Below are 15,535 nucleotides of genomic sequence, written 5' to 3' on the forward strand. Positions count from 1 at the left end.
CCTCTGTGTTTATGTGTTTGCTTTGGTCTCTTCCTCTCTCAGCACTGTTTTAAAGGCCACTGTGTGTGGCTGACTCCAGACATCATAAAACAGGATGGAGGCTGGGGGATGTGGAGTGAGTTTGGCGCCTGTTCTCGCTCCTGTGGAAGGGGAGTACAGTTTCGCACAAGAACTTGTGACAATCCACGGTATCTATCTATCTATCTATCTATCTATCTATCTATCTATCTATCTATCTATCTATCTATCTATCTATCTATCTATCTATCTATCTATCTATCTATCTATCTATCTATCTATCTATCTATCTATCTATCTATCTATCTATCTATCTATCTATCTATCTATCTATCTATCTATCTATCTATCTATCTATCTATCTATCTATCTATCTCTAGCTGTCTGTCCGTCTGTCCGTCTAATTAATTTTTCACATGTAACACTTTTTTTTTCTTCCAATTTCTTTAACCTCCTCCAGTCCAGCTAATGGTGGACGTTCTTGCTCCGGCCCAAGCTATAAGTTCCAGATGTGTAATACACATGAGTGTAAGGACCCATACCATGACTACAGAGCTGAGCAATGTAGCATGATGGACAACAAGTTTGTGTACCAGAAAACCTGGTACCACTGGCTGCCTTATGAACACCCTGACTGTAAGTAATACAGTGGACATCACAGTACAGTGGACAGTAGATACTGAGCTACAAAACAAATAGACAGCATTGGCCACACAGCCACAATACTGACAGAATTATTTATTTTATTTTTTATTTTAAATAAAAGAGCAGCTTAAAACAGTACAGTACACCTAATTTCACAAACCTAAGCTACAATAACCCCCGTGAAAATTAAAATATTTAAATTTTAATGTACTAATACTAACCCTTTATGGATGGGTGAGATACCAAGATGTACTTTTGTGAAAAGCCGTTTTTTTCTGAAAGTGTATTGCTGTAATATTTAATCATTTAAATTGTACATTGTATTCATATAGTTTGTCGCTCCTGTCCTGCAAAATCAAATTCAGTTTGTCAACAGCCCTGATGTAATCCATCTTTCCACACAGCTGTTCTCACTTACACGGTGGGCACATATGAAAATGTGATTTCACTCGAAGCCCCCTCTTTTTTTCCACGTGTACTTCTACACCATTCATGACATCACTGAGAACATGAAATCCCTCCAGAGTCTTTAGCGCTATTGACATCTGCCTTAGTTTTATGATCAACACAAATACATCCAGTAATGCTTGTAAAGAGGGACTTTTTGAGCCTTTTTATTACTGTCATGTCAATTATGACTGAATGCCGAATAATTCACACAAGAATGTTTGTGGTTTATGTCCCATACCATAAAATGGGCTTGGATGCCTTTGGTTAGATGAGATAATGTTATTTTTTTATCTTACACTCAAGAGAAATGTACTTTTTTATTGGCCTTGATTTGTTGAGTTGTCCTGCTTTTTTATTTTTACACAGTGTGCAAGTAAATATTTTTAAATTGCTGGGATATCCAACAGTTATCACATTGTTCATGGATAACATTTGTTCTTTATGGGATATTGAGCTGGACTTAGAATGTACTTTACAGCCAATGTACTTTGACCAGTTTTCAGTTTTTGGATTGTACACGCTGATGCTGTATGGGATGATAATATAATATACAACGCATTTATAGAACATGTAAATAGTATCAGGAGACCATTCTGACTTATTTATGGTTTTATTTTTTGTATAAACCATGGAATAACGTTATCGAAGTCAGGACTAAGATGGACTAGTTGTGCAATTCTCGTTGTACATTGTGGTCCATTTTGTAACTGGTATTGATTGTAATTTAATTTCACTTTTGTCGTGTCTAAATCAATCACTCAAGGATCTCTCGTCTTGTTTTCCATAGCTAAGCAACGCTGCAAATTGTTCTGTCAATCCAAAGAGACGCGAGCTATAGTCAACATGGAGACTCTGGTGGAACCTGGGACACGCTGCTCCTACAAAGATCCCTACAGTGTGTGTGTGTACGGAGACTGTGAGGTAAATAACTGTGTGTACCACTTGTAACTGTGTGTGCTTAGTTCCTTTTTACTTATGGTGTCTCTCTCCCTTCAGAAAGTGGGCTGTGATGATGTGGTTGGATCAGCTCTGCAGGAAGATAAGTGCGGTGTTTGCGGGGGAGACGGAACCAAGTGCAAGACTCACAAGTTTAACTTCACCTTTGTAGAGAAGAAAGGTACGTCTCCTTAGCACACATGTAAGCTTGGTTCCTAGTGGAGGCCGAATTTTAAGGCGCCATAGATTTATTATCCAGATACAATGGCTTTTTCAGACATAGCTTAATTATGCTGCCTCCAAATAGACCTTATTTTGGCCAAGTTATTTGCAAAGGTAATATATATATATATATATATATATATATATTACCTTTGCAAATAACTTGGCCAAAATAAGGTCTATTTGGAGGCAGCATAATGTGACCGTCAAGTGACCGTTAACTGACATCAGAGAACTGTGACAATGCAAATTTGTCATTTAATCATTGATATATTAATTTAAAATCTTAGGGAGTACTTCAAGAAAATGGGTTCAGCTTAGAAAAAAGCTCAGTGGATTTTTTTTGTTGGTATTATTAATTGAATACTGAAAAGTATCTATACAAATAGTATGCAGTGAATTCAGTACATTGTTGGATAGTAATATTGAATTGAAAATGTTTTGCATTTGGTTTAGGTGTCATAAAGGTGCTTGAAGTTCCCAGAGGGGCGAGACATCTCTTTATCCAGGAACTTAATGGGACTGCTCACATTTTAGGTAAAGCCTGATCATTCCCTGTAGTTTCTCATACAGTAAGCACTGAAGTGGTCACTATTTTTGCTTAATTGCGGTTCTCTCTTAATTTTTTCTTCTGCTGAATAGCTGTCAAGAATAAAGAATCTGGTGATTTCTTTCTCAACACACTTGGAGACTACCCAGAGACACGCTCAGTTATTGAAAAAGGTCTGGAATGGGAGTATGAGAATAAAAACAACAAGGACACCATTCAAACCAATGGCCCCCTTAAAAACGATGTGGTTGTCATGGTAATCTCCCATAGGAATTCACACACATGAATGGACACACTCTTTTAACTTGTTTTAATTGATTATGTTTTATTTAAAGATCCGAATGCAAGGATCGGCCAAAGTGAAGGTGTCGATCAAATACATCACTGACAATGACAGACCAAGTGAAAGCGCCAATGAGAATAACATGGTCCCTGATAATGCCCTGCCATACTCCTGGGTGGTGAAGAGATGGGCACCTTGTTCCAAGACCTGTGGAGGAGGTAGATCACTGCAAACCCCACAAACATTTGTCTGAGAATAGTTTGATATGTATACAGGCAGAGTCCCCTACCTCTCTAAAAAAGTTTCTACTATAACTGACATTTTACTAAGTCCCTCCTTAAAACATTACTGACCATTCTTATCTTAGCAACTGCTGATATCCACCATATTATCAAGCTTGCAACAGTAACTAAAAGGAAAGAGTCTATAGAGTGCCACTGTGATGACATTTTTTTTGTAGGCCAACCTGAAAGTTACCACCCCCCTAGAATCCTTGACATTACCCAATATGATTTTTCCATCACCTTTTGGATCATTGCAGGAAATAAGTTCTATGACCAACAACATTTTCAGATTCTTAATTTTTTTTTCCATTATGATTATCTTCACAAATTAACATAAAGCTTATGGCTCACTTCATATGTACGGTCTGCAATGGCTGCTGCGTGGACGTGTCCACAAGACTAGGGTGCCCCATTTGTCATTTTACGTTTCAGAAGGGTGCACACTAGAGCCCCCTTTGCGGTCGATTCACACTTTTGCTATGCCCACATAGAAGTGAGCTCTGCAGCAGATTTCTTTCTGACAGTCAAAGTGGCGCTACGTCATGAAAGAACAGACTTGTAGGAATGTGCCACCCTAAAAGACTGCTTAGAACTAGACCATGTTCGCACATTTCACAATGGTAAGCTTGTAATAATGTGTTATAATTTGAGTAGTACTGGTGGAATTCCGCAAGAAAATCAAGCACATCTTTGCATCATTACGTCACGTCTGTATACATAAAGAAGCAGTCCGGCTAGCTATATCACATGTGAGGATGCTGCAGGTGGCGAATCATTTATAGCCTTTGCTCACAGCAGCTGAAATAATTAATACATTCATTTTGATGGTAGATTGTAATCAGGGCTTGACATTAACTTTTTTGCTCACCAGCCACTGTGGCTAGTGGTTTTCCAAAGTTACTAGCCACTCAGCATTTTCACTGGCCACAATTTTACTGTTTGGAAATTACATTGTATATGTTTAAAGTTGACTTTGGCATGCGTAAATTACTTGATTTTGAGTCATTTTACTTGATTTAGAAGAATTAAAACCTTTTCAAACTTTCAAATGCAGAGTGACATTGACACAGAGTGATATATATATATATATATATATATATATATATATATATATATATATATATATATATATAAATACCCTAAGCAAATTACAAAAACAATAGTAAAATAAAAAATAAAATAAAAATTCAGATACTAATACATATTTATTTAATATGTATATATTTATTTAACATCTGTAGTTGTTTGATTAACATTAATGACAAACAGGTATTTAATTGGGCTGCTGAATGCATGGATGTAATATTTGTGACATATCCAGTTATTACCCACCTGTTTATATACACTTAAGCCATAACCGACTGTGTTCATGCGAGGGACATTTTGACATCAGTGTGCGCGTGTATTTGACTATTCAGGAGCAAGGAGAACTGATCACGCATGCGACAGAGTGTACACGAGAGAGAGAGAGAGAGAGAGAGAGAGAGAGAGTGCACGCGAGAGATCGCTTTTGTTGTGTCATTCAGCGTGATTCCGCCTATCTCGCCTTCACTAAGTATAAAGAATTGTAGTTGAATTGTAGCCAATTTTGTGATACGACGTTCATGGCATTTCATTGAGCTGTAAATTATATTCAACCCACCAAAGTGGCTAGTCGGAGTGGCTGCCATACCCGCCACAGCTGAAATCTACCCGCATTTGGCAGGTTGGCGGGTGTTAATATCAAGCCCTGATTGTAATCCAGAAATGTTCAAATTATAATCATCAGTGACAACTGGAGATTCACCCGTAGTCAAAAGCAAAATATTAGACTGTACAGAAATTGAAATCTTAAGGTAATGCTACACACTAAATACACATAGTCACAAAATGCTGATGTTGTTAACATTAACAATTTGAGAACAAAATATAACAATAATAATAATCTGCACGGTTCAATATGAGCTAAGCCATAGTTAGATTTGATTTCCATTGGTAGTACAATTTATTGTAATGCTTTTTTTCTCAGTTGGTCAGAACAAAAGTGACAGACGTGACATTTTCCGGTGAAAATTCTTATTTTGGTCGTACTTCCAAGACATAAAATCTGTGATTCCGAAGTACAGTATCTACACCGGTACAGTGAATGAATAACAGCCACGTATACTCCCCAAAAAAGTGCCGTGCCGATCTACAATACACGTAAAGATGATAATTCCGCAAATTTAAAAACAACACAGTGTACACAGTGCAACACAAATATAAGTTAAAGCAAAATATTACAAAAAAATTCTTAAGGCATTTAACCAAAAACGTATTGCATTTGCCAATGGAAACGAAAGTGATAAAATGCTAATTCCATGTTTTTTTTGTTTTTGTTTTTTTTGTTTTTTGCTGCCTGACAAAAATATTTCAGCACTATATTCATGTTATCCTGTTATTTATTCCATTCAAAACTTTCTGTGGGAACCAATATGACAATATATGGTTATTTTTATTTATTTTTATTGTATTTGTCTTTTCATGAAGTATCATGAGTAAAAAAAAAAAAGTCTCTTGAACCACAGTTCTGAAAATAGTTAGTCCAATTGAATGTTATCATATATTATTTTTTATTATACTATTCAAAATTTCTCTTTTCTTGTTCATGAATATTTCATTCACTTCATTCTTAAGGCATTCAGGTGACGCGTTATGGCTGCCGTAAGAACATAGAGATGAGGATGGTCCATCGCAGATTCTGTGAGAAAATCAAGCTGCCTCCGCCCCTATTTAGAGACTGTTACCTGAGAGAGTGTGTTCAGCCTATGTGAGTTTGCGCACCAAAAGAACGCTCATCCCCAAATCAGAGATGTCTATTAGAGTTGCTTAATCAGATAGTTTTTGAAGTCGGAATTGCTAATATTCTAACTTTGCTGTTATCATTAAAATTGGCACATTTTTGTTTTTTAATCATCAGTGCTTAATACAACACAGAAATGATTTTAATTTGTCAAAAAGTTTGCATTTGATCATGTGATACATTGTTCTCTGTGATGTAATGTACAGTACAATCCAGAAAGGCTTCTAAAAAAATAATCAATGTGATTTTTAATGCAAAAAGTAACACTACACTACACATATTTTACAAATTGTGGTCTAATTTTCTGCATATATAGTCTATGTCCAGTAGATGTCATTGTGATACTGTTCTATCTTGCATAACACAACAATTTAGCAGCACCTGAATCAACATTGACTGTGTGTTGGATTGTATGTGTTTAGCTGGGTAGCTGGAGAGTGGGGAGAATGCAGTAAGTCTTGTGGGAAGACAGGCACTCAGACACGTTCCGTGCGCTGCGTCGAACCTCTGGGCGACGACAAGTACAAATCCATCCGCAGTCGCTACTGCAACGACGAGCGCCCAGAATCCCGCAAAGAATGCAATCGCAAACTGTGCCCTGCTGAGTGGAGGCTTGGCCCTTGGTCACAGGTACAGACATGAATATGCTTTGTTGATATCAGTATAGATCTGAATGCTGGATTAGTTTGACATTCTGTTTGTGTGTGTGCCGTTGTAGTGCTCGGTGACGTGTGGTAATGGAACGCAGGAGAGGCAGGTGCTTTGCCACACCCGTGACAACACCATTGGACTCTGTCTGGACTCCAAACCAGCTGCATTAAGACCCTGCAGAATAGATCCCTGCCCAAGTGCGTATTTTACTTTCAGGTCACACTTACATTTACTTTTATTAATAAGTCTGAAATAACAACCCAAAAGTCAACACCAAGATTAAAAGTAATCCTGCATTGGGAGTCAGTTTAACTATTTGAAAATGCATGCCACATATTTAAGATGCGAGTGTATATAACTGGTTACACTTTACAATAAAGTTGTCTAGTAGTCTAACCAAATTATTGTACACTCCTGTTCAAAAGTATGGAATTTAGCTTTTAATTAAAAAAAAAAAAAGGTTTTGGAATGACGTTTCTTATGCTCACAGAGGCTGCATTTTTACAATAAAATCATACAGTAAAAACAGTAATATTGTGAGCAATATATTTTAAAATGTAATTTATTCCTGTGATTCAAAGCTGAATTTTCAGCATCAATCCTCCAGTCTTCAGTATCACATGATCTTTCAGAAATCATTCTAATAGGCTGATTTGGTGCTTAAGAAACAATTCTTACAAATGATCAATGTTGTGCTGCTTAATATTTTGGTGGACACTGTGAAACATTTATGTTTAGCTAAATAGAAAGTTCAAAAGAACAGCATTCTTTTGAAATATAAATCTTGTATCACTGATGATTAAAAATCTTACTGACCACAACAACGAACGATAGTATATTCCTACATTTCTAACATAAACCTAGATTAATAAATCCTGTAAAAAATTATTAATTTTTAGTTAATTATATCTAATGCATTAACTAATGTTAACAAATGTGAACCTTATATAGTTCACATTATATAGTTTATATATATATATATATATATATATATATATATATATATATATATATATATATATATATATATATATATATATATATATATATATATATATATATATATATATATATATATATATATATATATATATATATATATGCTTGACATATTATGATAACTTGTTCAACCATTTTGCATGCAAAGACTTATGCTATGAGCTTGTGCCTAAATGTTGTTGGGGGGTGAGGCTATTCAACAGAGACCCAATATGATACATTTTGATCAACATGACCTAAGCAACTGATAATTTAGGAATTAACAGAGAATTGTACATAATCTTTTGCATGGATGTACCAACGCATTTGCAACTTGTTCAAAGAAATTAGAAACTGCTTTTTTGATGTGCACAAGTGACACAATGATGTGACAATTGAACAGGTAGTTTTGAGAATTTCAATTCTGATCTGAGAAATGTACCAAAGGGACTGAGAAAAACTGTAAACTAACAAAATGCATAGTTACACATAATTCAAAACGCTTGTAAAATATTACACTTTCAAAATAGTAGCATTGCATATTATTTTTTATCATCCACAGTTTATCATCCACAAAACACCTTTGCTTAGCAGTACAGTTTTTACCTAGCATGTCATCTTCCGACTGCTAGTGGGAATTTGATTTTTCACACACAGTACTAATGATCTTTCAAGCTTACTTTTTTAATGCAGAAATAACAGACTAATCCATGACATTAACAAATGCACTAATATAGTTGACGAGTTTTCTCTTTCTTTTCTCTCTCCGTCTCCCGGGCTTACTCCTTCCCGGTCCCACTTGCTCCTCTTCCCATACGCGACAGGGAGCACTTCTGACTTCAACAACCACGGCAACTTCCTGATACAGTGGCTGTCACGTCACGACCCCAAATACCCCGTGCAGAGGATGTCAAGTAAAGCTTCTCTCTCCAGCCACGTTGTCGCGCTGCGCTGTCTCACCTCTCTCAGCTGGACCTTCCCTCTGTCACTCTGCCTGGCTTTACAAGGCAAACTCCCCTGACTGCCTCCCTCTTCTGAGGCTTGCACGCTTCTCTTTTTCCTGGGTGGTGGTCCTCTTTTACAGGGCGTTTCCGATAGGGGGAGGTTTCTCTGTTTCTCTCTCTCTCTGTCTCTCGCTCTCTCTCTCTCTCTCCTTTGTGGAGCTCTGTGTTGTGAACGCTGGCCAGTGAGAAATTGTTGACAAAACAAAACTTGTACAAAATTCGGGGGATGTTCGTTAAAGGAGGGGCTTTGTGGTCGAATGGGCGGCTTGCGGAGCTAATGATTGCGCTGAGGTTTCCGCAGGGGCGACGCGTTTGTTTGAATCACTGCCCTCTGCAAGCTGTTTCTATATGGCTCACGCTCTCGAGGCGGATGCTGTTTTACCTGCCTGAGCTGCAGGTGTGAAAGGGGAAAAAATAAAAATGAAAAGTGGCTAAAAGATTAAAAAAGAAAAAAAAGACAAAAAAAAAATATCAAGCTTTATTGTGAATGTGAACTTGTCACAATGAGGAAATCTTTGCTAAGTGCTCATTCCACATCCTAGTTCATTTTGAAAACCGATGGGACAAAAACAAACACTCAAACTTACAAGATGTTAACATGGGATGTACTGTTGAACCGCCATCACACGTGTCGGTGGCCGATGGTGAACATGAGGTGGAACTTGCTAAACAGGGTCGCTTTACTACACACGTTCGAATGCCATAACCACCTCATCCTCCATCCTCTCTTTGACTGTTAACAAATTCAATAAATGCAGCTTATTTGTGCTTGCAGACTTTAAACAAACATATAAATATATTTGTATTTATATATGACTATAAATCTATATGGGTACCAATAATATGAAATATTAATAATTTGTTTTACCATGAATAAGCTGTAGCTTATTAGCCTAACATTTTGACTGCTATTGATCGCTTTAATTCTTGACTGTTACGTGTATTTTTTTATTGATTTTACATAAATACAGAACTATTGCTATTTAATAACAGAAGTTAAGTGTTTCGGGGGAAGGGGAAGACCTATATTATGCAGGACTCGCTCAGCCAGTTGCCTCTTAGTTTTTTGTTGTTGTTGTTGTTGTTGTTTTTTCAGAGAGAAGTGGTTTCATTTAATCGGATTCATCCTGAACGAGAGGGATTCATGCACATTTAAATATCTCCATGTGTCGATGAGAGCAGCGTGTTTTCATCACGCCTTCGTGTGCGCGAGTGTTTCTGACATGAGTGTGCGTCCGTGTGTGTCTGCCAGCATGCGTTTTAACAATGGTTACCAGTGGCCATACGAAAGACAAACCACACATAAATATACCTCATGAACTTTCATCCACATCCGAGCTCATTCTTTTTGGGGGTGGGAAAAGGGAGACATAGAGGGTAAGAACAATGCCTTACACTACAATTGAATGTATCGGCATTTATCTGTGAAAGTGTTGGCTTAGCACACAGAAACCAGAGGCAGCTTCAAACAAAACCTGAAATAGAACCAACTGATCAACCAATCATCATAACACATCTGAAACAGTGGCAAACCCATTGGCTGCGGGGAGCGTTTTAATGAAAACCTACACTCAGCATCTCTTTATCACTTCAGACGTGTCATTGTATCGTGAAACACATTTCTGTTGTGACTATGTAGCGAGCTATCCGAATTTTTCATGCTCAAAGCCGTGAAGAAAACACTAGGAAAAGCCAGACCTTGCAGTGAGATACTGTAAATAAACATAGGTGTTTACTGTATTTAATAACATTTATGACTGTTATCTCCTTACTTATATGAAGAAAAAAAATGCTAATATTATATACTATGAGTAACTGTCATGTTACTTCACTGGCCTAACTGCGTCTTGGCTGGCTGTTGTGGGGGAAATGTCTGGGGAACATTCAGATGGACTTACGTGCACTGCGTCTATATGCACTTTGATTTATCAGGGAAACTTTATTAATGTTTTGTAAATGTTTAATATATGACACTTGTATGTGCCATGCCAGTTTTTACATCATCATGGAAATCCTGTATTTTATTTAACTAATGACCTATTTATTTATTTATTTACCTGTTCATCTGAATTACCAATGGATTAATTGTTCTCAAAGTAATGAAGTGTTTAACCAAAGTTACTGTGACCTTGTACCTTTCAATACAGTTGATTTATTTTTCTGAAGAAGATAACTCTATCTGTATGTTTAAAGGGTGGGGGTGGGAGTGCATTTCATTGTTTCAGTTTCTGTCATGATCAACTGCAAAAGTAGGAATAAAAAAGTATTATAAAAGCAGAAATCTTCTCTTCTGGCTTTTCCCTGTCTGTGTTAGTGTTCTTCTTTCTGTCTATTTCTCTGAAAGTGGACTTTTTCCCCATTTAATTTAAAGGTGCAATACAGAACATTGGACTCTCTTTCGCTATTTATGGTTGAATGTAAATTTGTGGGTTAATTTTTTTATGTCACTTGTGCTACAAATATAAATCATTCTTGTAGGCTTACCATTGTAAATTGGGTTAAGGCAATAATACCCATTTGTGTGATGTATTTGCACAATTTTACTTTCTACAAATCTTCTGTGGGTGAACTTCGATATAATTAAATTGGATTATGTATATATCTGCATCATATAGACCACCCTGCTCTCTAGATATGCCGTCAGTGATTGAAAATTACTTTGATGAGTATACATTTGAGGATCTTGCAAAATAGTTTAGCCAAGCATTATGTAATAAATCGAATACATTTTCTTAAGGATAAATAACTACATTCATAGTCTATAAATAACCACATTCACAGGGAAAAAACTGCTTGTTAACTACATCCCTTTCTTCACGTTTGTTCAATTATCAGTTCATAATTTATTTTTTGCTTTTGCCTTAACGCATGCTGCTCTTAATAATTTACATTTCCTGCTCAAACACACTTCTCAAAAGCACAAAACATGCTTAGAAGACATGTTCTATCTACTTAGCTTCACATACACTCCTGGGCAAAAAATAATAATAAATGCACTACTTAAAAAAAGCCATTGCCGTCTCAGAAAAACATTGAAGACAGAATGGAGTTTTTGGTAGAATATGGGTATTTGCATGTGGAGTGATGAATCACAATGAAACACGATTATATGGTGATGCTCCAGAGTGGTGTCTTCAAAAATCTGCTAAGAAATATAATAATAAATGCATTTCCACCACAGTGAAGAATGGAGGAAAGAAGGTGTCATTGTGTGTGGTCAGAGTCCAGGTTTGAACCGTATAGTGAATATTGGGCATCAAAATGAAACTCAAGGGAACTGGGTGACAATACTCTTAACTGTCAGAAGCCATAAGCATTGACTGGAACAGTGACTCTTCTTGAAAAAGTTGGCTACAAGTTAGGGATAGCTATTCCGTTCTGTTACTTTATCTACCGTATTTGTGCAATTGTTGTTATTTTCTGATAAGGGATTTGTGATTAAAATGGTTAAGACCACTAAATATTGTGCCATTTTTGGCTTGGCCAATTTTTGGCCAGGAGTGTACATCTCTATCTTCACAGATTTGCCCTAATGGTCAGTTCATAACTTCTTTTCTGCCTTTGACTTAACTCACGCTTCTCTCAAGATTTGTGCTTTTTTCTTGTTTAAACATGCTTGTCAAAAGCACAAAACAAGATTAGAAGACATGTTTTATCGGCTTTGCTTCAGTCATTAAGATCCTCTTTTAAATCATAGATTGTAAAAAGAGTTAACTTGATCTAACTCGATTTAATTACGATAGTGTAACCTATATGTATTTTAGTTGTTTTTGTATTATTTCAGCATACATACAGTAAATATGTCTTATATCCCTCTCCTATTTTGCAGGACTGCGTTGTCACGGTGACCGCTCTGCGTTCTGTCGCATGGAGGCGCTGCTGCAGTATTGTTCCCTTCCAGGATTCCAGCGCATGTGCTGCAAGTCCTGCAAGGTTGACCATTCCACAAAAAGCGTTGTGATCACAAGTAGGCCACCATCCAAATCAGAAATAACCACTAAAGGACAATCCACTATAACTTACAGTCCCACACACACAGAGTCCACCACTGCATCTACAGAAGGTAAAAGTGCCACTTCTATGAGCACACCATGGTTATATACAGCCTTAGCAACGTCGACTGATACTCACGGATACATAACAATGCCCACTTACCCGTATACTACAACTCCTATCTATAAGCATGCAACTCCAGATTTCGTTCCAGAACAGAGCACATCCTTTGCCATTACTACAGAAACTAGGAACACATCCACACCTGGAAATGAAGAGGGAAACAGCTCAGAATTACCAGTTAGCATTGTTATCCCCACCGTTTTCAGTGATGTGAATGACGCCACCCTCATTCCCAGCAGCACCGTCCAGTTTGAAAAGTTTAATGGGAGTACTGGTGCACCAAATGTAGACAACATTGTGGCACTGCAGTCAACGACAGAGTATGGACTGAATAAAAAGGTATTAACAACCTCCGGAACCAAATTACCTGTTACCACTGTTAACCCCACCATTTTTAGTGATGTGAATGACGCCACCCTAAATCCCAGCACCACCGTCCAGTTTGAAGAGTTTGATGAGGGCAGTGGTACACCAAATGTGGACAACATTGTGGTGCTGCAGCCAACGACAGAGTATTATGTAAATGAAAATGAATTAACAACCTCAGGGAATATGGTCTTCAGCATCCCAGCGACATCTGCTCCAATGGCAACAACCTCTATTTCTACAACCTCCAGCACACCACGCTCAAGTACAACAGCATCCAGCACAGAAAAGATGAGCAGACAACCAAATAATGCGCAAGAGACGAGCGAGAGCAACGCTATTGATATACCGTATGGAATAATCCCGTTGGACAGTGAGTTTCCTCCAAATAACATCATCCCCAGGAGAGGGCGTGTGTTTCTGCGTGAGAAGACACGGAATAAGCGCATCCAGGAACTGCTTGAGGAGAAGCGAAACTTTTTGAGACGGATGAAAAGAGCACAGGGGATCTGAGCCCTGTCCAGTTTCTCTTATAGAGATACAGCTGCCAAATGCTACTTCTGATTTCAGACTTCGTCTTGGTGCTTGGGTCAAGAACTGGAAAATGGCCAAAATATTTAATGAACTGATGCTTTTACCTCTTTTAGTGACATGGCAAACTGATCTTTGTGGATCAAAACCACTAGCATGTGTTTGCACAGTGTATTTGAACCCCAGCAATGTCCTTTTAGGAGGTTTCACTGATGTTCTCATTCTGAATGAATGATCATTTTAAAGAATTCATTCAGCCAAAAATGTTATTCATTTATTCAACCTAATGTCATTCCAAACCTGTATGAATTTCTTCCTGATGCATAACGTTTTATTCATCAGCTTCATCAGTATTATGCATCAGCTTTTTTTCTGATGCATAACATTTTAAATAGTTTTCCATACCATATAACTGAATGCAAATGAGGAGCTATCAAGCCCCAAATGACAATAAAGCATCATACAAGTAATTTTCCAGTCTTCTGAAGGCCTTTAGTAGCTTGGTGCAAAAAAAAATAATATTATTATAATGGATCATAAAACACAAATCTTAAATATTCACATTTCAGGATATTCAAATGTTTTATCAACAATTTTATAGCAATTTATCGTTCTATTTTGAAGCTTGACTGCTTCTCCCCATCCACTTCCCTTAATGAAAGAAAAAACAGCATGAAAAAGAAAGGGAAGTCAACAAGAAAGTGAGTGAATAATGAGAGTATTTCCATGTTTGGGTTAACTAAAAACATTTGACAAATAGTTAAATGAATAATCCTTTGTTTTTCCCAAATACAGACAATAGGCACATACTGTATTATCAGTAAATTACAGTAGCATAAAATTTGTGTTACTATTACTATTTTATTCCGTTGAAACCATTCAGAAATGAACATGTTGGCTAGGATATGTTTCAACTGCAGATTTGATCATAAAAATGTCTGATCATATTAAACAGGGTCAAATATACAGAACCCATGGTGATATGGCAATTCGGTACATTGTGAGGATACTGAAAATATTTCTACAATAAATGCTCTTTCAGTATGTAAAATGAATGGCACTAATTTCCCCCAGAGAAGTAAATCAGAGTTAAGTTTATATTCATATAGCCAGAAATGATAGGCAGTATATAACATCTTCATGACTCAATATCCTTACCTATTTCACTGTCTCATGTGTTTTGACTTGCATGTATCTGTGATGAAAAAATGACAGGGTTGTTTTCGCTGGCGAGTGATTTGAATAATTCAGGGATGCACTACTAGTAAATACGTACAGATTTTAATGTTATGCTTGTGAATATATTTCCTTTCACTGGGATGAAGCTTATGTTGAGACTTTGTCAGGTCAAGAAGATATATGATTTTATTTGTGAGCTGATGATTATGAGAGTGCTCCACAGCCCTTACTCAAAGATCGCAAAGACTCCATCATTATGTAAAAAGCAGAAGAAAATGTCAAAAACAGAAATAAATGTTCTATATTGCAAGAGTTTCAGAGTTTTACATTCCTCTTATACATTTTCTTGTGCTTTTACAGACCTTTTTTTTAGTGTCGATAGAATTACTTTAAAGGTTATACCTTTTTAATATAGATGCTAAAACAAACATATACACTATATTGCCAAAAGTTTTGGGATACCTGCCTTTACATGCACATGAACGTTAATGATATCTCATT

The 15,535-nt window shown here is 36.8% G+C and overlaps 1 protein-coding gene across 3 annotated transcripts in view; it reads left to right on the forward strand.

Moving 5' to 3' along the window:
* LOC137092772 (A disintegrin and metalloproteinase with thrombospondin motifs 2-like) overlaps window positions 1-15,332 on the forward strand; it is a 262,031-nt gene extending 246,699 nt beyond the window's left edge. For 2 of the 3 annotated variants that reach the window (XM_067457210.1, XM_067457211.1), the window contains 12 exons: window positions 43-188; window positions 479-654; window positions 1,901-2,034; window positions 2,110-2,230; window positions 2,728-2,808; window positions 2,914-3,077; window positions 3,157-3,322; window positions 6,044-6,176; window positions 6,632-6,839; window positions 6,928-7,057; window positions 8,663-8,752; window positions 12,672-15,331. In XM_067457210.1, coding sequence (XP_067313311.1) covers window positions 43-188; window positions 479-654; window positions 1,901-2,034; window positions 2,110-2,230; window positions 2,728-2,808; window positions 2,914-3,077; window positions 3,157-3,322; window positions 6,044-6,176; window positions 6,632-6,839; window positions 6,928-7,057; window positions 8,663-8,752; window positions 12,672-13,837 — 2,715 coding nt within the window. In that variant the 3' untranslated portion in view covers window positions 13,838-15,331. Of the gene's footprint in view, window positions 1-42; window positions 189-478; window positions 655-1,900; window positions 2,035-2,109; window positions 2,231-2,727; window positions 2,809-2,913; window positions 3,078-3,156; window positions 3,323-6,043; window positions 6,177-6,631; window positions 6,840-6,927; window positions 7,058-8,662; window positions 8,753-12,671 lie in introns of all 3 variants that reach the window. The other variant, XM_067457208.1, reaches the window with a different exon arrangement.
* Window positions 15,333-15,535: the final 203 nt, after the last annotated feature.

The sequence above is a fragment of the Pseudorasbora parva genome, chromosome 11 (assembly GCF_024679245.1).
Source record: "Pseudorasbora parva isolate DD20220531a chromosome 11, ASM2467924v1, whole genome shotgun sequence".
NCBI lineage: Eukaryota > Metazoa > Chordata > Actinopteri > Cypriniformes > Gobionidae > Pseudorasbora > Pseudorasbora parva.